The following is a 21,254-nucleotide window of genomic DNA, read 5'->3' on the forward strand; positions in this document are numbered from 1 at the left end:
GTTCCAACGAGTATGAGCGCTAACGACCCCCTCGCGCTCGACCTAGCCGAGGAGCTGCTCGGCCACTGACGTCGGAGCTGCAGCCAGCGAATCCCCGGCGGCCCCGGCCCTAGGGGGCGGGGCCGCAGGCAGTTTGAACCGGCGCGGCAGCCAATCCGCTGCGGCGGGGGGCGGGCCCCCGGCCGCCGCGGGTCAAGTTGCTGTGGCGGGTAGGGCTGTGGAAAACAAGAGGCTGTAAGTGCGCCGCCGGGAAACCATTTAGCAGCAGCAGCGGAGGGAGCAGAGCCCCGCGCCGCCACCGCCCGCTCCACCCAGCCAGGCAAGGCCCCGCGCACCCCCCACCAGCAGAGGCCGCGGGAGGGCGCCGCGGGGGAGGGAGAGCGGGGGGGGGGCGCCGCCGGCGGCGGTCCTGGGCGCGGAGGGGGCGCGGGGTGCCCGGGGCGGGCGGCGCGCCCAGGGCTGAGGGGGGAATTCCCGCCGGGCGGGTGGGGCCGGCCCCGCGGGGAGGGCGGCGGCCGGCCCCGCCAGGGAGGGCTGGGGCGCGGGCGGCGGCGCTGTACGGGCCGCCCGCCTCGGCCGCCGCGGGGGGCGGGTGGAGGCGCCTGGCGGCGGCGGCGGGAGGTGCCGCGGGGCGGGCGGGCGGGAGAGGGGCTGCGGCGGGGGAGGGGCCGGCGGCCGCGGAGGGCGTGTTTGGGCGGGAAGGCGCTGGCGGGCGAGAGGCGGGAGCGGCCTGAGGCGCGGCCCCGCCCGGCCGTGGCTCCGCTCGGCGCCGCGGCCCCGCCCTCACGCCGCCTCTCCCCGCCCACTCCCGCAGGGACCCGCCGCCGACCTCGCCATGGGCAAAGGCGACCCCAACAAGCCGCGGGGCAAGATGTCCTCCTACGCCTACTTCGTGCAGACCTGCCGTGAGGAGCACAAGAAGAAGCACCCGGACTCGTCCGTCAACTTCGCCGAGTTCTCGCGGAAGTGCTCGGAGCGGTGGAAGGTGAGCAGGGCCGGGCCGGGCCGGGCTGAGCCGTGCTGAGCGCTGCTGGCCTGGCCCCCGCCCCTGCTGCGGGCGGCTGGGAAAAGAGCCCTGGTAGCAGCTGCTGCTTAGACGTTAGTGGGTCACCAGGCGCTTTATCTGATCCAGACTCTTCTCCTTTCCCCTCTGCGTGTCCGCAGACAATGTCTAGCAAGGAAAAAGGAAAGTTTGAAGAAATGGCTAAAGGAGACAAAGCTCGTTATGACAGGGAGATGAAAAACTATGTTCCTCCCAAAGGCGAGAAGAAGGGAAAGAAAAAGGACCCCAATGCTCCTAAAAGACCACCGTGAGTGTCTCTATGACTGGAGGGGGGGGGAAGTATTAGTTCTAATAGTCTGACACTTGATTTTAATCACTGTCTCTCATTTAGATCTGCGTTCTTCCTTTTCTGTTCTGAACACCGTCCAAAAATCAAAAATGATCATCCTGGCTTGTCTATTGGAGATACAGCAAAGAAATTAGGAGAAATGTGGTCTGAACAGTCAGCCAAAGATAAACAGCCATATGAACAGAAGGCTGCAAAACTAAAGGAGAAATATGAAAAGGTAGAGTGAAAGTGATAAAATAATGGTTAAAGTCGTAGAGGTCACTGTAAATGTGAGACTTCTGTTTTGTACCTAAACCATATATGGTTCATAATTCTAAATGTTTATGTCAACTTTTGTCAGGCTTCAGAATGCATGGAAAGGTGTGGCGTGGGAGGTATCTGGAACCCTTAGAGTGAACCTGGATGTGGTTTTCACATGTCTAGAGGTTTTACCAGTAAGATGCTTTGCTTCCAGAAAACAGGTCACCTGCTTGGAAAAATACACAGTCATTCTCCAAAGCACTGCGGTCAAAAAATTTTTAAAACTGGATCGTGCGTTCTCTTGCCAAAAGGTGCAAGCATGAAAGTCCCAAGGTTGAAACCCGGCTTTTCTGCACACACTGCATTTGATCTGCACAGTATAGTATTAAGTTATTGAAGCAGTACAAATTTGTCTTCGGAGTTACATTGCCAGCAACTAAACAGCATTTTTCTTGCAGGATATTGCAGCATATCGTGCCAAGAGCAAGAGTGACGCAGGAAAAAAGGGCCCAGGTAGGCCTGCAGGATCTAAGAAGAAAGCAGAACCAGAAGAGGAGGAGGAGGAGGAGGAAGATGATGAAGAGGAGGAAGAAGATGAGGATGAGGAATAAGTGAATGTCCTGCTGTAAAGATTTATGCTCAAAATCCAATATTTTGCTAAGAATGTGAACTCAAGTGCAGCTCATTGTTAGCTTCAGTATAAAAATCTGTACAGAATTGTGTATAGGTAATGTGGTTCTTTGTAGGGAGACCTCTATTTTTAATGTAAGTAGTAGCCAAGGGCTGCTACAGTTCGGTTTAAAAAGAAGAAAAAGTTGTGGAATGTTTCTGCATATTTAATGGTTTTGTTGAAATTCAGTGACTGATAGCCAGGTGTTTCTTTATAGCTAAGTGAAACAAAGGAGGTAGCTTAATAGCTGATCTTATATTTTGTAGTATATTGCATTGTATTACTTTTTTAACAATTTTGTAATAAAATGTTGTACATGATTATTGTTGTATTCTTGATGTTTCTGAGAGGTTGGGTACTCCCAGAATGCTGAAGCCCTGCGCAGGATAAGGCTTTGCATTGTTCTTGGGCTGTGGCTGTTGCCGCAAAACTGGCAAGTCTTGAATTGTTAACTCCTGAAATTTACACTGGATTGAAACTTTTTTCCCCTCTTTAATCACAATTCTCTCTCCCACATACATAACTGATGTTTTTCTCACACAAGCATTTCCTCATATCACCTTCTGAGTGAAAAAAGTATCTCTAACAAAGTACCGAAGCTGCTGATGTTCCTGGTTACCCCCCCGCCCCAAACTACTGAAGCCGGAGGTCTTAAAGTTTCGTCTTGGTGTATGAGCTGATAATGAGAGAATCTTAGGAACCTTCTCTCCCAGAGCTCAGGGTCACCGGCCTTTTCTGCTGTCTGTATCAGGATACGAAAGTTGGCTATAAGACAGATGTGGTTAGAGGTATGTCTTCCCAGATGTTCCCTACTCCTTCCCTCTCCCCTGGCCCCAGTATTAGTGGCTTCTCATAAAATACACAGCTTGCAGAACAGCATGAAAAATGTTGGAATGTTATCTCCGCACATGCCAATAGATTCCTGCAGGAAAGAGGCGGCATTTGTAAAGAACATGTGCTCCTGATATGTTCCTGTTCGTGGTGGTAGCAGTATCGCCCGTTACACTGTTTCTTGGTTTTCAGTTTTTTTACTCAACCTTTAGTACATTTAAAAGTCTAAATCTAGATATCTAACAATACTTGCAAGTGGGGAATTGGAGATCCCACAGTTAAACTAATAGCTTAAGTTTAATTTGTTGAGATAAATACTAGGCAATAGCTTTTACTAGCCTTTGAAAGCCCAGCACTGAAAAACATTTAGTCTAAAATATTAAGTACTAAAAAGGGCAGGCTTCCAGCTTGTTTTTGTTTTCGTTTTTCAAGTGTCTCCCTATTGTCCATCAACTTTTGAAATAAATTTGCGTACAGTCATTGTACATGTGTAAGATAAAAAGTGATTTCAGCACTATAACCATAGCAAATGTCAGCGTGGTAGGGTAAAGATAATGTAGCAAGTTCTGAAATAAGAATCTTGACAAAAACACTTTGTGTATGCCTGAAAGTATGGAAATAAGGTAACTGTAAAGGCAATTCAAACATTTTTATATTGAAGCAGGTACTAACCTTTGAAGGCCTTAGAAACCCAGAGTTGTTTTTTCCTCCCTACCCTGACCCTGAGATACTTAAAGTAGTATTGGAAGAATTAGCTGCTGTTCTACATGTTGGACCTGCCAGAGATACTCAGCACAGGCAGGATCAATAGCTCCGTTTTGCAAGCTCAGATTTTGGGAAGCCACAGGCATAAACTGGAAGTGAGAGGCAGTTGTTCTCTGTGCAGTACAACCAGTGCGCAAGAACATTTTCTCCAGTAGAGTTTGCAATCCTGGAGCACCTTTATCATCCTCAACTCAAAAATTCTTCCAGCTAGAGGCAATTCCCTGTCATAGTGTGCAGCCAAGGCTATGCTGGTCTCTTTTTCAGCATATTCTGTTCAGATTTCCCTGTAGAAACTCACCATCACCTCCCCTCACTTCTCAGACTCTTCCCTGAACGGAACAGTGATGCTTCAAGAAGTGTTTCTCATTAGATTTAAATAATCTTCCGCAGTGGAGCAGTAGCATCAGAGCAAATTGACTAGTTTGATTATTTGAAATGTTTTTTACTTCTGCTCCAGTGCTTTTAAATTGAAATGAAATATAACCCTTCAGGTGTCCTAGAAAGCTGCCTGGGTTACTGAATTTTAAATAGCGTCAGAATAAGAGCATATCTGGAGGTAGTTCAGACTAAAGGAGCTCTTCCAATATTTTCCTCAGTGAGGCAAAATGACTTTTGGGTTCAGTTCCCTTTAGCGTTAATTGGTAATTTAGCTTCAACACAACTTCTACACAAATCAGTGCAGAACTGCCTAATGTTGCCATTCTGTTGCCCCACATCCTAACGACAAGGCTCTGTGAAAAGCCACCTGTGGGTTACTTTTGTTTATGATCTCATTTACAAATATATCCTGGCTGCTGGAGATCTTCATTGCAAAAACAGTCTATCGCACCGCTCTACCAGCCTGACCCACATCATTACAGAGATCATCTTGCGTGCGCGCCAGGTCAGCGTGAGCTGCAGCAAACCACGGCAAAGCTCTGCATCAAGCTGATCTACCAACTCAGAATGATGTCATGACTAAAGATAATTAGTAATTTTTTAAGACAGTATTTTGTCCTTTCCGTAAGAAGGATGTTGAATATAGATTAAAGGCAAATGGAAAAGAGCAGGTGGAAATTACTACTTTCAAATTAAGCTTTAAAAAGTATGGTATGTCAGGTCAGGGGGTTCAGATAATGCCCATCTGCGAGCACCGAAAGAACTAGCACTGGAAGGGACTAGTAAGTGATCAAAGTGCAACAGAAATGTTCAGAAAAGATCAGGCCATAGAAGAAAAGCTAAATTAGTTTTTCACATCCGTGTTCAATATGGACAATCTTATGAAATTACTCACTGGAAACTTTTTACTGGAGGTGAACTGGGAGGTCTGCCTCAAATCAAAACTAAAAGGGACGCTCAGAATGGTTGCAGGGAGACTGCTCACGTTGCATTAGAGGTCCAGCAAAAAGGCATACCACCCAGTAAAGCAGACCAAAAGACCACCAAAAATAAGACTGAGGTGGATAAAGAGCAGGTATGAGAGAAGAACAAATGTAGGAAAGCAGTCTTCAAAAAGAAGTTATTTCTAAACCAGTAAACCAGAAGAAACCTGCACCCCGCCAGGCCAGACGCAGCAACGTGTGGCAGGGAAAAATAGCATCCAAGCGACGCGAGAAAACACACGGATTAATAACAACTTTCAAACACATCAGAACCAGGAGACCTGCCAAGCAGTCCTAGGGACTACAGATGGTCAAGATATAGTAGCAATGCCTAGAGCAGATTTCAGGAAAAGAAACCTTCTTTTTTTTAACCTTGTAGTGGAGCTTCAGGAAGTTTTCATGACAGAACTTTTTAATGGGGGAGGCATGGTGGAGCATCTGTCTCAAATCCAAGTGTAAAACGTTTTGAAACAAAATGACAGAACAGATGGTATTCATCCAAGAGTTCTAAGGAAATTCAAGGATGAAATGGCTGAACTATGAACCGTACTTTATATTTTTTCACTTAAAACTGCCTTAGTGCTAGAGGAATAGAAGGTCACAAATATGACACTAATTTTTAGAAAGCATTCTGTGGGAACTTCAGACCAGTAATGTCCATATGGCAAGTTGGTAGGAGCCACAGTACAGCCGAGAGTGGCTGGACAAATGGCTAAATAGGGCTTGTGATTTCACAAGCGGAAATCCTGTTCCACAGACCTGTAAATGTTCTTCGAAGAAATCAGTGAACATGAAGGTAAAGGAGATCAGGTAGTTCTGGTCTACTTGAGTTTGGTCTGATCTACTTCTCATAAAAGAACTAAGTCGTCAATAAAGGCCTTGCATGAATAAATAGCTGGTTAACAATACAGGAACAAAATAGGAATTAGTCATCAGTTTCACCAGTGGAGGAAAATCACCGATGAAACCCCATAGGTGATTTTTGGAGATGGGGTTAATGGCTAGTGAAGACTGTTTAATATACACGTAAGTGACTTGGGAAAAAAGTGGTCAGTGGTGCTGCAAGGAAGAGGAGAGCTAACAGCGAAGAACTGCAAAGCCAGCCCGCAGCCTGAAGTGACAGGATAATAAAACCAGCAGGTGAAATATGGCATTAATACAAAGTGTATTAAATGTTAATATGTGCTCCCCCAACACATGCGAAGGGGAAAAAGCAGGCCTAACGTTTATGTCATGGGTAATGAGGGTGGACAATAAACTACATTACAGTAGTCTAGAGGAGATGCTGGAGCTATAATAGATAATTCTGTGAAGACGTAATAGATGCTTGCTAGAAAAGCAAATAGCATGTCAGGCATTACTAGGTTAAGAGTTAAGAACAAAACAAATATTTAGTATTTCCTTACCATCTTCCTAAAGCAATATAAAGTTTCCTTTTTCTTACATCAACTTAGAACAAATCCCACTTACAAAGTTGGTCTTACTTTTCCCAAGCAAAACCTATGGTCTGAAGAACAGTAAATATGCCTCTTTGGGGTTTTTTGGGGGGTTTTTTTTGGTGTGTTTTCAAAAGGAAAACCTTGGTCAGAACAGCTGCAGACCTGGGAACTGACTGCAATATATACAGGCTTTAGAACTCAAATAACACAAAAGAAAATGCAAACGGATGTGGAGAGAAAAAATCACAAAAAATGGAAAAGGAGTTTTATCTTTGATTACCTAATGATCTATTGAACTGTTTTTGTAACTGTCTATCGCAGGCATTTTGTATGTAACATTGGTACATAATTTAGTACTTACTGCTCAGTGATGGATTATTTGTTGTGGTGGTGACTGTCACTGATCCTGCTTCACTTGCCTTACCATCCTTAGCATATGTTTATTTTTGTTTGTTTTCTCATTTTGGTTTCTATTTCTTTCCACATCTTGAAATACATGTAAGTGTTTTGCCAGCAACCCCTGCACTTCTGAAATTGCTGGGCCCCTTGTATGAGCCGCATCACAGCCCTGTTTGCTTTTCCATGATTCCTTTTGAATCCAGTGTCAAGAATCCCATAACGGAGCCCAGATGTCAAGCTTGCTGCTGCATTCTCTGATGCACGCAGCGCTTGAGGGACGCATAACTCTGCTAACTGCGGGATGTGCACGAGATTCAGACATACCCAGTCAAAAAGTTGACTGTCTACACAAATTTCTCTTCATCAGTGCAATTAAGTAATTGTCACAGGCCAGCACCAATTACTGAGTGAACCTGTACGTTGCTCTGACTATCCTGATACCTTGAGATCAACTATCCCCCCCAGCCTCAGTGTTGGAGAGGCTCTTGATGTTCCAGGACTGAATATGGAGTCAACCACCAGAAAAATCTTTAGCCAGCAAATCTGGTGCTCTACCTGTAAGTTGTATGGCTGTTCTCAATGTTTCCTGGCCCAAACCTCTATTGGTAAAGTTTGTATCCATAAATCAGTTCTCCAACAGAGCTGAAGGGATGATGTTTGTGTGAACAAGAGCACATCAATCTAAAAGGCCCTTTGAAAAATGCCCTGTGACGATATTATTGTCAGTGCTGCCACCCTGAAGCCAGCTCCTGGCTGGCTGGACCCAGCACTGACCTAGCACTAACTACTGCTTCGGGAATTAAGACCTCTAACAAGCCTCCATAGTTCTCCTATATCGCACTGATTTGTCTCAGCAGAGGAGTGAACTGCAGAGCGAGTGTGCCTCTTCTGAAACCTTGAAACTTTGTGCATAATCAGATGTGATGGATGACCAAAGTCTGCCTAGATTCAAACAGCGGTTGGACAAATTCTGGACTATTAAATAGAAAATACTATCTCTAGCTCAGAAAGTGCTTGAGTTGTGTATTGCCAGAAGTAGGGACAGTGTTAGACAAGTATCCTTGCCCCATTCTTTCACTCTGCGCTGTGCTCCTTGGCCACGTTGATCCTACTGACCACTGAGGGAGACAGGCTACTGTGCTAGTTGGACCTTTGGTCTGATCTTGCATGTACTTTTTAAGTTTTTATGATAGGCTCAGTTCTTATCCCAAGTCAAAATATTTTTCAAATTTATCCATCAGAGACAAAGGGTCCCGATATTTCAGGAGCGTGGACTCCATTCCTCTCATAGTTATCACATGGAAGATAACGGGATACTGTAACAGGCAAAAAAAAAGCAGAGAGCGTGGTTCCCATCTCCAAGGGGGCATGGCCCAGTTCAACATTACTTTGCCCCCAACAGCTTTAACATCAGCAGTAACCAGACCCCACTCTGCTATAGGGTTACAGAATTTTCCTTAGCGACACCCCACACCATCTTACCTTCACTCCCAGACAGCAGGACAGACAGCTTTCCTTTCCATCGCCAAGTTGATTAGCTCTGTCTTTAGAGGTTCCTTGGCACCTTCAGGACAGGTAGGACTTCAGGGCACTCCTCACAGCAACTCCAAGAGCAGTATGACCAGAAGCACTTCCAGAGCTTGGTGTGCTTTTTCTCCTGGTCAGCTCTTTCCAGATCTCCCTTCTTATGAACCCACAAAAATCCTCCAGAAGGCCTCTACTTTCATCCAGTTCTACTTTCATTCATTGTTTCTGCTGCCTCAGAAATAAAAATAGGAAAATTGCAATTGTAGCTGCCTGTTGGGCAACCGTGATGGCCTTGAGGACTCTGGCAAGAGGGTGTAGCCATCCTGCAGGCTCAGGCTAGCAAGGCATCCCTTGCCAGGTAGGACTTGCGGTCTCCTGAGCTACCACAGGATGACACGGTGCTTCCGTGGGATGAGATCCATGGCTGTGTGGAAGGAAGCTTGCAGAGGGTGCATTTTCACCCAAGAGCACTTGGAAATGCAGGTACCAGTCTTCATGGCTCTGGCAATAGCTGTTACCTGTAAGAGCTAATGCTGTACCTCTGTGGCTGGCCTGACTCAGAGAACATGTACTCACACACAGAAGATCCAGAGGACTTTATACTCAAAGATCCATCACTGTTCAATGTCAGGGCTTGTTCAAAGATACTGGCCTACACTATTTTCCTGGGGAAATTCTTCCACACATTTCAAGGGAAAAGGCTGTATTTTGATTCCTATTTCCACTTGAGTGCCTTCAAGTGATTCAGAAAGCCTATTCCAAGCAGGACTTCTTCATGTTCATTTGAAGACTGTGCTTTAACAACTCTCTGGGCATGCTGCCTTCTTGACTGACACACACTGCCACCAGCAGCCCTTTCCAGGAAAATAAAATATCATCTCTCTATTCATCTTCCCGTCCCCTTTCAGGACCCCTGGGATGCTCAGCTGTAGGGCTGCTGTTGCCATCACGCGCATCTCAGGCATTAGAGTTTGTTTTTAATACGGGTTAGTGCTACGCTGCTTCTCCCACCTTCCTGCTCCTTTCTTGTGCAGGAGACACTACTCTTGCACAAGAAACATTGCCGAGTTGTTTGAACTGGCAGCCCATCGGAGGCAGTTCTGCTTTCACACTGAATGATCGCATTCACGAGACCTGCGGGACCCACCTAGCCCTTAGCTCTGCTTTACCTGCACTCCACTTCGGATGGGGCATGGTTCTTGTCCCTAAAGCAATCGCATTTCAATTACAATTGTGCAAGCAATTACACTACACAGTGAAGTGTGTTAGTGAGAAAAAGAAGGGATCTAACACGCAAACATACCTTTTCATCTTGGTGTTTGAACAGCTCTAACTCCTCCTTACAGGCTTTGATCCTTGTCACCTTTGTGGACCTGTTAACTGAAGGAATGTGCATTTTTCATCAGTCAGTTCAGATCCATCAGACCACAGGCTACACCACTACCTTGCTGAAGAGTCTCCATCCACACTATTGTTCAAACAGCCACAGAGCAGTGTAACGTGGTGAAAAACCTAAGGGATGTGCAGGCAGTTTATTTTTTCTTTTACCAGGACCCACGTTACATGGTAATGAAAAACACTTAATTTTTGTTTCTCAGTGTGAAAAATGGACTATGCTTTTAAGATTTAAAAAACAAAGGCTACTAACCATTAACTGGGTTACCGAGATGTATAATCCACACAAACACCTCTTCCCACTGTTGCTCTGCTCCATACTAGTTAAGGTAGCTGAGGGCGCAATGAGCGCGGCAGCACGCACCAGCGCACACACTCGTGGCAGCAGCGTGTGAGGGAAGACGGCCAGAGGCTCCCCACAGCGAAAGGAGGGCCACAGTGGCTTCAGTCGTCGGGGGTCACTCACGTTTATGTACTTTTTTTTTTTTTTAAAACCCAAAGGGAGGCAAACTCACCTACATTTTTTGATAGCCTATCATTTTTTCTACCTAGACTCATTCTACATAGAGTCCTCCTATACAGTGCCACCCAAGCTACACAACTTACTGTTCCAACACTACAGGAGTTCAGAGGAGGCTTGCAGGGTCAGTAAAGTCAAGAACTGGAGGACTAAATGCTGGCAACGACTTCTGATGTTCCCAGAAAGTAAATATTACTCTGGAAGATAACCGCTGACACTTCTCAAGGATTGCTCTCATAAATGTAGCAAGATAAGATTTCAGAAAGCAGCAAGACCTAGTATTCCCATGCCTTTTATAGCAAAGAAAAGAACAACCAGAAACACTGCTAATTTGTTTTTCCTGAGCTGTTTCTTTTCACCTATTATAACTGATGGATCTAAGCTCACCAGCAGGGAACAGACAATAAATGGTTTTACAAAAAAACCCAGTTTGTGTTCAATAGTGTAGATAATTTCTTCTGCATGTTCTGAAATTCCCATGCCTCTACGGATCTTGCATAATTTGACCTTCTTTAACCTAAGGGGAAAGTTGTGCTTGATGTACAGCAATATCTACCCAAGCATCTTTTGTGTTTTTATAGGCAGCTGGTGTGCTTTTTCTTTTCTTGCGAAAAGTCTCATAGATCAATGATAAAATTTTTACATCCCTGGCATAGTGTAGATGATCTCAGGTTTCCTGGTGTAGTTTCAGAGCAGTAAGTTGATCTGTCGTCTTTAGGGACTGCAATTTGGAGGCAGACGGTATGGAAGAGGCAGATAGTAATAAAGGAGGTTGGCTGGCACTAGGGAAAGAGAATGAATTGATTCTAGGACGCCATCAATGGGGACAGCATCTTTGGTACTGATCAAAGGGTGCTGTTGGTTCTCCTAGTGCTAGGATCTCTGGTAATGAAGAAGGATGTCCCCTCCTTCCTATCAGTCCCCGTTTCCGTACATAAAAGGGTATTTCCTACATGAACTGGCCGCTGCTATACTCCCAACGTTTTGCCAAAGAAGCCTTTCGAAATCTGAATACACAAAAGTGCACTGACAGACAGAGCTAGGAAACAAGAATCCCATCTGTAAAAACGTGCTGTAGATTTCAGCATTCAGGTTTGCTCTTAGGCCAGAACTTGTGCCTTCTGTGTCCTAATTTAATTGCATACTCTTTTGCTAAGAAACCTTCTCAGGAAAAAAAAAAAAAGTTTGATTGAAACATGTTTGTTGGTGAAAACATACACGGACTAAGATAAAACATAGAGTCAAAACACTACCAACTAGTCCTGACCTTCGGTTCTACTTTAGAAATCATTCTCAAGTTCATTTTCTACAAGCGTTATCAACTCTACCTAATTAGATCAGGGCAGGTGATACAAAAATCCAAATGTGTCCACGTGGCAACTCTCAGTGGAAATTTGGTTTTTCACTTCACTGGAAAAAAAACCTGAGTCCCCATAGATACGACAAAAGGTACCTAGATAAAGAGTAAAATAAAACACTTTCAATATTTGTAAGTTTGTAACATTGAAGTTGTCTAGATTTAGAGATATGGGGTTTCTATAAAGATAATAATCCATTTTTACTCTGTAAAAATATAGTAAACCCAAAAATTCAAATATTTTATTTACTTCACCTAAAAAACAAGCAACCCATAAGTAAGATATACATAGGTTTCCCAGATTTATCCCTAATAAATTTTTTAAAGATTTATACAATTTCTACAGAAACATACAGTGTATCAAAATCTGCATAAATCAAATTTATAAAATATGTAGAAATGCATAGTGATATTATCATCAACTTACAAAGCAAGAATATGGGAATTATTTTTTTCCAAGCCTGCTATAGTAGGAAAAAGTCATTACAGCAACAGCTTCTTACGATCTCATGTTTTGTAAGGTTTCAGTCTCACATACAGATTCATATTCACATACAGCATCAGCTTTCAATGAATTGCACAAAATACCCATTTAAAATGCACACCCGCACAATTTACGTGCCACCATTCTTTCTCTTATGCATAGTAGTATGATTAAATTAATCTACCCAACACACAAAAATGGAGTCAGTTTTCATACACACAAGGAACAAGTACCGGCACACACCCTTATTTTCCTTTTTTTTCCAGTCCCTCCTTTATTTTCTATTTTTCATAGCTCTGAAAGGATAGATGAGAAGTTTAAAGAAACTAGGAAAGATCCCAAACTAATAGATCAGTGCAGACAGCCCTATAAAGATCAAACTCTGTCACCAAATATGATACATAACCCTTGTTAACATCAATGGAAGCTGCATGCAATGCTATTCTAGATTTCAGGGAAGTATTTAGTCATATTTAATAGTGTGACATGTTAGAGGCATAACTCTTATGAAATCAGTACACTGATGTCAACATTTAACAGCCACAAAATCTGGAATAAGGAAGGGAGGATAACTCATTTCTCCTCCACCTCTCTGTTCATTCAGAGTAAATATTTATACTCCTAGGGGAGTTCGCATGAACTCCTTTCCAGAACATTTTTAGAAACTTCTTCTTCACATTCTATTCTGTACACTATAGCACCAAGTGGTTGTATTTTGTGTTCGTAATCCCTCAGGAAAAGTTTCCAATGACAAAAATAAGAAGAAAATTAGTATGAATAAATGCGGTTTCAGGATTTCCATTTCTCTTTTCAAATCTAAATCTGGCATCCAAACTAGGTGACAGATGTTCTTGTCAAGAATTACGTAGATGTGTTAAGGAGCTGGATTTTTTTTCCTCATTAAAAGTTTTAGTCCACCTCTAAGTGATTTCCCTTTAAATAACAACATAAATGAAGCATTGGATTCTTTCTAAGTTTTACATAATTGTGCAGCTTTATTTTATTTCTTTTTTTTTTTTTTTTTTTTTTAATGTAAGGCATGATTTAAACAAGCAAGTCAGTGCTTATAAATTCTTAACTGGAATCACAAGGGTGCTTACTTCCATCAAAATGTACCACATCAGTGCTAAACTCGACACTATGCTCTTCCTTGCACCATACACAGCATCCAGCCGAAGTAGAGCAGCCAAACTGGCAATAGAAATTTGTCTTCAGTAACACAAGAATTACACAGGGTGGCATGGCTGGTCCCTACCCGTGGTGACAGCTCAGAAAAATCCACTGCATAATTTCCAACAAATGCTTTTCTTGTGAAAGAGAGAAATGAAAGAGGCACTAAATATGTTGAAATTCACCTTCCAAAAAAGCAGCATGACTGTGAGAGAAGGCCACCCTGGCTAATAACCTGTGGCAGTGCTTAGTAAGATGTAAAATTAAATAAAAATATACAACAGGTTGATAATCACCAAGTTCTAGGAAAATCTGGTTACTCCAACCTTTTCAAGTGTGTGTAAAAAAACTGCCTTCAGACCCCTGAGTGTAATCCCAAAGAAGACGACAACGCTTTTAACTATGTTCCTATGAAACATAGCTAATAGCACATTAATTTACCAACATCTTAAAACAAAAAGATGTAAACATCTACAGAGTTTAAGGTAAAGCAGTTTTGTAAACATTAACTGCGGATGATAATGTTATTGTAATAATCACAGTTCGTCTATGTCCTTCATCCAAGCCAGGAGGCTCGCAGCTGTACAAAGTTAATAATTGCAGCAGTGTTCAGGCTATTTTCAGTCCTGTACAAATTAATGTGTCAGTAGGTAGGTTTTGTCTGTCTACACGCTAAGGATGTTGTTCATTTCCCATTTTTGCGTTGCTTTACTGGAGTCACACTCTGAAATGAAAACTTGATGGAGGACTTCGGAGCGATCCAAGCACTTCCCTGATGGAATGTGAGTAAATCTGTGCAGATTCTGGGAAAAAAAAAAAAATCATCAGGAACATGTGTTGTGTGGGGTGGTTTTTTTTGTTTGTTTTGTTTTTAACATTTTCTTTACAACTGTAATATAGCTATTTACAAAAGCAGGCTTCAGGGTCCCAGAACAGATCAATTCTATACTCATTTTACTAAATGTAAACAAATTTACATTTTGTTAAACCTAGATTTTCACAGCCTTCATGTTATGAAATGTTTGGTACGTGTAGGTCCACTTGCCTTGCATTTCTCTTAGGCGACAAACTGCTAAGAAAACGAGCGGAACTGTGTCTAAAATGCTACCAGCCTTTTCATCCTCCATCCTGTAACCAACACAAAACTCTCGAGGACAGCTAACGCACTGGGCAGACCCTCCCTTGGTTAGCCCTCACGTAGAGCAACCGCCCAACACCGACGTTGACCACACCGGGGAAAAAAACAGCGGTAGCTTTGCTCCGTTTGACCGGTAGAAGGCAGAGAAGAGGGTGTGAGAGCAGGCCTGGCCTCCGCAGCAACAGGAGGCTGCCTAAGTAGCTGCAGACCTATCGTGCCCAGCACATTCAGGCCGAGACTCGCACGCCTGGCTCCTTCCACGCCCCCCGTGCCGCCATGCCCGAGTCTCACGCATTCGCAAAGCGGCCTGCGGCGTCTCTCCCCCTCGCTGACCCCGCGCGCCAGACGCAGCCCTGACTCGCTGACCAGTTGCACCCCGGCCGGAGGGCAACGGAGCAGAAGCAAGCCCGCGGCACTGCGGCCGGGCTGGGGCTCCGCAGCCCTGCCCCGTGGGCCCAGCGCCCTGTGGCGTGGGGACCCTCTCCACCACGCTGTCACTCCCACATGCGTCTGCACGTCCCAACGTTGGCCACCTGCTCCTGCCGTGTGGCCAGACACGGGGGTCCTCTACGGGGAGAGGTAAACAGACGCCTGCACAAAAGCCGCAAGCAGACCACCGCCAGCCCTGTTCTGGATGTCTGCTTGCGGGCACCGAAGCCCGGCCACTGCTCGACGCTCGAGCAGCACAGATGTTACGCTCACCAAACTGGCATACAAACATTCATTCCAGAAACACCAACGACCAGCCAGATAAAATCTGCTGGCAGCTTTCATTCACACAAGGCCACACATTTTTCAGCAGTTCATAAGCATTTCATTCCTTACACCCTCCTCATTAGAAGAAACGGTCATACCCTCCGTACCGCACAGCAGAGTGTGCCACATTTCCAGTATCTGCTCGGCTACACACCCTTGGTGGTCCTTTCGCTCTCACCCCCCTTTCCTTCTTCTTCTGGAAGCCAGTCAGCGTTTTGTTCTACAGCCCAGGCCATGCCTACTGGGCTTCCTTGTAACTTGCGGTAATAAGCAAACAATTACACAACTTGGTACCACTGTGGAGGAAACGGATCTTCTTGCATAAAAGAAATGCTTAGAGAAGAGCCAAGTAACATGCTGGGACACACTAGAATGGCTGGAGAGTTAACAAGTGCTATGTATTATTCCAATATTAAAGCAGAAGTCGGCAGGCACTGGAACACTGCTTATTATTTTTAAATTTCAGGTTTAAAGAATTTTGTCTGTCTATATGGCACAAGAAAGCTGGGTGGAAATGCCATTATGGTGCTTGGTATTTCCTAGCTCTATACAAACATCAGAAAAAGTGGGGTGGCTTAAAGGATAACAAACAGATTTCGCTGCACTCAACAGTGCCTACATCTTTCAGACAAGCACAATCCATATAACCAGCTAATGAATTAATAAATATGCAATACGCTAGATAGACTGAAGAAAAATCGACATAGAAGAGTTTGTTAGACACAGAACCAAGTTATGTGTGGCTATATCCGAGGATAACGTCACCCTTAGACTATTCAGTCTCATTTTTTAAGAGACAAACAGAAATATAACCTTAGACTTTTCTTAAAATAACACTTTCAAAACTAGAATTAATAGAGGACTTACAGATGTAGTCACTAAATAGATTGTAGCAGCCCTCGCATGTGTATCAGCCAACATTCCAAGTCTTTATTAAAAATTCATAGACTCCGCAATAGAATTATAAGGGCGCCACACCCAGAATTCACAACAGAGCATGTTATTAGAGAACGGCTAATGAACAGGAAAAAGAAATACCGAAGAAGGCAAAGACAACACAAAAAGGCAGAGAGTAGCGCTATGTTTACTTATTCCTATGTAGGCTTAAAAAGATCTTCTGTCTTTAAACAGAGCGACACTTCAACTTAGACCTCCCAAAATTAGATCTAATATTGACCCTAGCTGCTAAATGCACCTCAGCATTTAAGTAATCTTCTCACAGCATCCGTTAGATAGAAAGCATAGAAGCAGAGAGGGTGATGGCACAAAAAGCTTTCAGAAACTGTCACTGGTAGCGAACATCCTCTTTGCTTCCTCCGAGACAAGTGCGAACTCCTAACACACCTGTGGCAGCACACATAGCCTCTTGAGATTTTCCGAAAAGACTACGCTACAGAAGACAGCAACTAGAATCGCCAGCAAAAGCATCTTTCCCTAGAGGAAGTTTTCCTGGCAAGCATAGATTTCCGAGAATGTGCAATTAACAATTTACTCTACTTGGCTCAGTTAACCTTGTCGTAGATCTTTATTTTCAGTTATACATAAAATAATAAAAAAAAGGTGCAAAAAACCAGGATGCAAATTATAATTTCTTTTCTGCTATATATCTGTTGCATACCTTGAAGTATTGCCAATCCTTGTGTTCATTCTGATTACAGTGTGTAATCATAATTTTGGATCCATCTGGTCCCTTAGTTAAGCACTGATCATACTGCATGAGTTGATTAGCTTCATTGATTCGGAAAAGCTAACAGAAAAAAAAAAAGCCACCTTTTTAACAGTTGACTGAAAATAGCAAGTATTTTAGAAACACTGAAAATACCAACAAAATCGCATCATTCAAAACATTCTCTTTCAGGAGGGCTCTTTATTTTATGTGGTGTAACGTACTTTTACTATCACGATACTCAATTTCATGGATAACTTTCCTGTAGGATTCAGAAGGCTAAGAAACTTACCTAGCAAGACAAAAATGGTAAAAATAAAGGGATCCCTATTTGGGAGGCTTCTGAAAGTGTTTGATTAAAAGCCTTTGTACGATTTGTTGGCCAAACAATCCACTATTTTCTAAAGGTCTGGTAGTGAGCCCTTGGTCCTGGACAGTAATTTCATGTGAAGACAGTAAAACTTTGGCATTTTACCCATGGAGGAAATCAAAGAAATGCATCCAGATACAAAAAGATTATCCTAGCTACTTCTGATGAAGTAATTGTTACAGGGTTTGGGGGGTTAACTGTCCTGGTTTCGGCTGGGATAGAGTTAAATTTCTTCCTAGTGCTGTGTTTTGGATTTAGTATGAGAAGAATGTTGATAACACACTGATGTTTTCAGTTGTTGCTAAGTAGTGCTTACACTTGTCAAGGACTTTTCAGCTTCCCATGCTCAGCATAAGAGGCTGGGAGGGAGAAGCTGGGACAGCCGGCCCAGATGGCCTACACGGTATTCCATACCATGTGACGTCATGCTCAGTATATGAATGGTAGGCCTGATCCAGGAAGTAGCGATCGCTACTTGGTTATCGGTCAGCGCAGGTGGTGAGCAATCGCATTGTGCATCACTCATTTTGTATATTCTATCATAAACATCATTATTATTATTGTTATTATTACTATTACTTCCCTTCCTTTTCTGTTCTATTAAACTGTCTTTATCTCAACCCACGAGTTTTTCTCACTCTTACCCTTCCGATTCTCTCCCCATCCCACTGGGGGGGGGGGGGGGGGGAGTGAGCAAGCGGCTGTGTGGTGTTTGGCTGCCTGCCAGGTTAGACCACGAGAGTAACATACAGAAAAAGTAGTTCAAGGAACTTTTTCATTAAATATTGAAATAAAAGAGTCATTTCCATCGGCTACTAAGAGCTAACCCAAATATGATTTTAAAAAGTATCATCCTGCATGTGACTTCATGACTGCTGTGACAAAACTTGCCTGGTTCAAGCCTATATCAGCATAAATAAGGACTTTAAATGCTGAAAAGTTTTCCAACCGAAAAAGGAGATGTAAATACAGAACAGCATGTTTATGTGGTACTGTGGGTAGGTTTGTGAAGATACAGGTCAAACACGATAGCAGCTTGGATTGCAACCATCTATTAGTAATTATGTTCTGACAATTAATTTGTAAATGAAACAGAGACAAATTTGTATTCAATTTCTTGTCTCCTGTGGTGGAAGATGAGTTACTGCACAAAAGTGTTTTATACTTCCATTACAGCAAAACAACTTTGTGAAATAATTGAGGGGGTTGTTTCCTAAAGGATTAATTATTAAGTGAAGATAAATGATGAATCAGTGGCAATACTAAGGGCTGCAGTTGTTCTAATCAGTGATATGGTTGCTTTAAAACACAGTTCTTGCTTTCTCATGTACCTGCTTCACTGAAGAACAGATTATGAATTTGCCTTCAATTTTGTACCGTTTTGTGTTTGAAATTACATCTTCAGATTCCCATATTTTAGCAATGTCAGTATGCTCATGGAAAATCCCTAACTCCCATTTTTGTAGCTGGCACTTAAATGACTTTACGTACAGGCTTAACAGAAAACTGGCCTGTTATCACCCACTGCAAGCAATTCTTCTTCAGACTTGCCTCCAAGCTCCTTACCTGATTTCCTCCCATTCTGTGGCATGGCCCAAGCTCAACGAAGCCACCGTTGGTGTGCCCCATGCTATCGATGCAGTAAGCAGTTTCAAAGCCTCTAATCTGGAACAGAGGTTTTGCACTCTAAGTTAGTCTCAAAAAAAAAAAAAAGCGCGAAGAAAATTCCCACTTATCTTTCAAACCAGAAACAGATACCTACCAGGGAGGTATGAGACAAATGTGCATATGAAATTTAAATACTGATGTTAACCATTCTGGGAGATGGAGCTTCAAGCTGCCCATGCTAATTTGTGGGCTCTTACGTGAGTTAGAGTACACTGATAAAGCGAGAATTGCAAAGCTCAGTTCCAAACTAATGACACCGAGATGTAGGACTTTCAAGTATTTTAATTTATTCAATCTCCTATTGAAGCATGTTCAGTCTCCCAGGTCTTCATAAATAAAGCAGGGGCTCAGCTAAGTTGCTCTCATCTTGTGGATGAGAGAAACGTGATGCAGAGAAGTTATGCACAGCTGTTATTAAATGCAGCCAGGCACAGCCCACTGACCCGGCTGCTCAGAAGTATCTTCTGCAGCAGCAATTACATGGAAAAAAAGAGATAAAATTGATGAGGGCAGGCACAGGCACAGGAATAAAGAACAAAAGTCCTGTCAGAAAGCATGCCTGAACTGCTGATTATCCCATTCCCTTCTCAGAAGGGCCAGCAAACAGCTTTGCAAAGACTTTACAAATAACATTCTTTCCAGACCTATTTTCTTTGCCAGAGCCTCTTTCTTCTTCGTGACAGCAGAAGGAAGTCTGGAGGACTAAGCTTAGACCTGACTTCTAGAGAGCGCTAGGGAAGATGAACCCCACACTTTCATTCCCGACAGTTTGGAAATGCAATTAGTGTGGTGTTACAAATAGGTGGGGAAAAAAATTTCTCAGATGTAGGATAACTGGCAGCCAGTGAAGAAGAGTTTAAGATAACTTCAGAAAAGTCTCTGAACTTCCAACTTTCCTGTCACTTCACCAGAACCATTCGCTTTTATCAGGGATGACTTCCTGCAAGGTGGCCATTACTATTTTATTCTCTTCAGATACTTTCAGCTCAGTGAATAGTAATATATAACATGCCTTCCTAAGCCTTTAGGTGGATTCAAAAGGAGGTCTAAGGCTAATGTAGTAACTGATGCTTTGTGCTAGCTTTTAGGTAAGAAATAAAGGTGGCATTGTTCACCTGGTCCCTCAGATACAAGACTATTTGTATCCCCTTCCACCATGCACGTGCTCTATATCACTAATTCCTCAGAGAAGTTAGAGATGACACACTCTCGGCCATAGGAAATAGCATAGATCTGTACTTTCTAATGCTCTTTTGAAGTTACAGAAATGGGTCCATCATATCTTGAGAAAGAAGGTTGTTAAATCTGGTGGGACACAGGACTCCTCCCCTGGTAGCGAGACAATTTTCTGATCTTGCCTCCATGATCTAAAAAAGTAAAATTGATAGGAGAGACAAGACAAGGCTGGAACCAGCTGAAAAAGGCAAAAAATCCCAACTAAACAAAAACCTCAACTCATTTGAAAGCAGGCAGGAGACCTGCAGTAAGAGCTCCTCAAGGTGTGGGCTAAAAACCAGAATGAAACAGGCAGGGTTCAGCAAAGTGTCCTCCATCTGCCCAGCAACATGCTGTGTCAGCCATAGGAAAATGCCAAATTTGTAACCACATCTTAATTTAGCACAATCTTACTCTTATACATTAATGCTGGAGATGATTGTTGCAGAATCGTATCAAATTATCACATGCAGATAAAGGATTTACTGAGGCTGTAACTGTGTGAGTACATCACAGGCTAGCAAACGTAGGCAGAATGTACTCCACCTGGATTTCATGATCTATTCTCTAGGCCTTCGCAGAAAAAGATTTTCACCTATTAATCTTTGCCAATACTCCTACGCACACAGGATTTGCATTTTTTTCTTTTAAAGAAAAACTAAATTCCAATTATGGAAAAAAGAGCTTTAGACATAACTGAACACAGGGCTAGAGATAAAATAATCCTTCAAGGAACTATGGAGCTAATTAAAAAAAAATCGAACCTCTTAAAGGTTAGGTTTTTTCCCTAGGGTTATACCTCTATAGCTCTCTGGCTAGTATCATATACCTTAATATAGCAGTAATCAAAGAGCCTCAGAGTGATGTCAAGTAACAATCGCTTCCTTTTGAATTCCTAATTTAAAAAAAAAAGCTCCTAAAATAAATACAG

The 21,254-nt window shown here is 43.2% G+C and overlaps 2 protein-coding genes across 3 annotated transcripts in view; one reads left to right on the plus strand and one right to left on the minus strand.

Annotated features, from left to right (window-relative positions):
* Positions 1–160: 160 nt before the first annotated feature.
* Positions 161–2,582, plus strand: HMGB2 (high mobility group box 2). The gene is made up of 5 exons (XM_075149326.1): positions 161–319; positions 815–985; positions 1,165–1,310; positions 1,395–1,569; positions 2,051–2,582. The coding sequence occupies exons 2-5, from the start codon at positions 836–838 to the stop codon at positions 2,201–2,203; spliced, it is 624 nt and encodes a 207-aa protein (XP_075005427.1). The 5' UTR covers positions 161–319; positions 815–835; the 3' UTR covers positions 2,204–2,582.
* Positions 2,583–12,071: 9,489 nt separating this feature from the next.
* Positions 12,072–21,254, minus strand: part of GALNT7 (polypeptide N-acetylgalactosaminyltransferase 7) — a 75,077-nt gene continuing 65,894 nt past the window's right edge. Inside the window, exons 10-12 of one of the 2 annotated variants that reach the window (XM_075149327.1) lie at positions 19,007–19,105; positions 17,023–17,151; positions 12,072–14,313 (exon numbers count right to left, since the gene is read on the minus strand). In XM_075149327.1, the coding sequence (XP_075005428.1) occupies positions 14,176–14,313; positions 17,023–17,151; positions 19,007–19,105 (366 nt within the window). In that variant the 3' untranslated portion in view covers positions 12,072–14,175. The remainder of the gene's footprint in view (positions 14,314–17,022; positions 17,152–19,006; positions 19,106–21,254) is intronic. The other variant, XM_075149328.1, reaches the window with a different exon arrangement.

The sequence above is a fragment of the Calonectris borealis genome, chromosome 4 (assembly GCF_964195595.1).
Source record: "Calonectris borealis chromosome 4, bCalBor7.hap1.2, whole genome shotgun sequence".
NCBI classification, from domain to species: domain Eukaryota; kingdom Metazoa; phylum Chordata; class Aves; order Procellariiformes; family Procellariidae; genus Calonectris; species Calonectris borealis.

What these genes read in the sequence shown, in the direction of transcription:
- HMGB2 (XM_075149326.1), top strand. Translation starts at nt 836, where the DNA reads ATGGGCAAAGGCGACCCCAACAAGCCGCGGGGCAAGATGTCCTCCTAC. An exon ending in AGTGCTCGGAGCGGTGGAAG is followed by an intron (nt 986 to 1,164) that starts GTGAGCAGGGCC and finishes GCGTGTCCGCAG; the next exon opens with ACAATGTCTAGCAAGGAAAA. An exon ending in TAAAGGAGAAATATGAAAAG is followed by an intron (nt 1,570 to 2,050) that starts GTAGAGTGAAAG and finishes TTTTTCTTGCAG; the next exon opens with GATATTGCAGCATATCGTGC.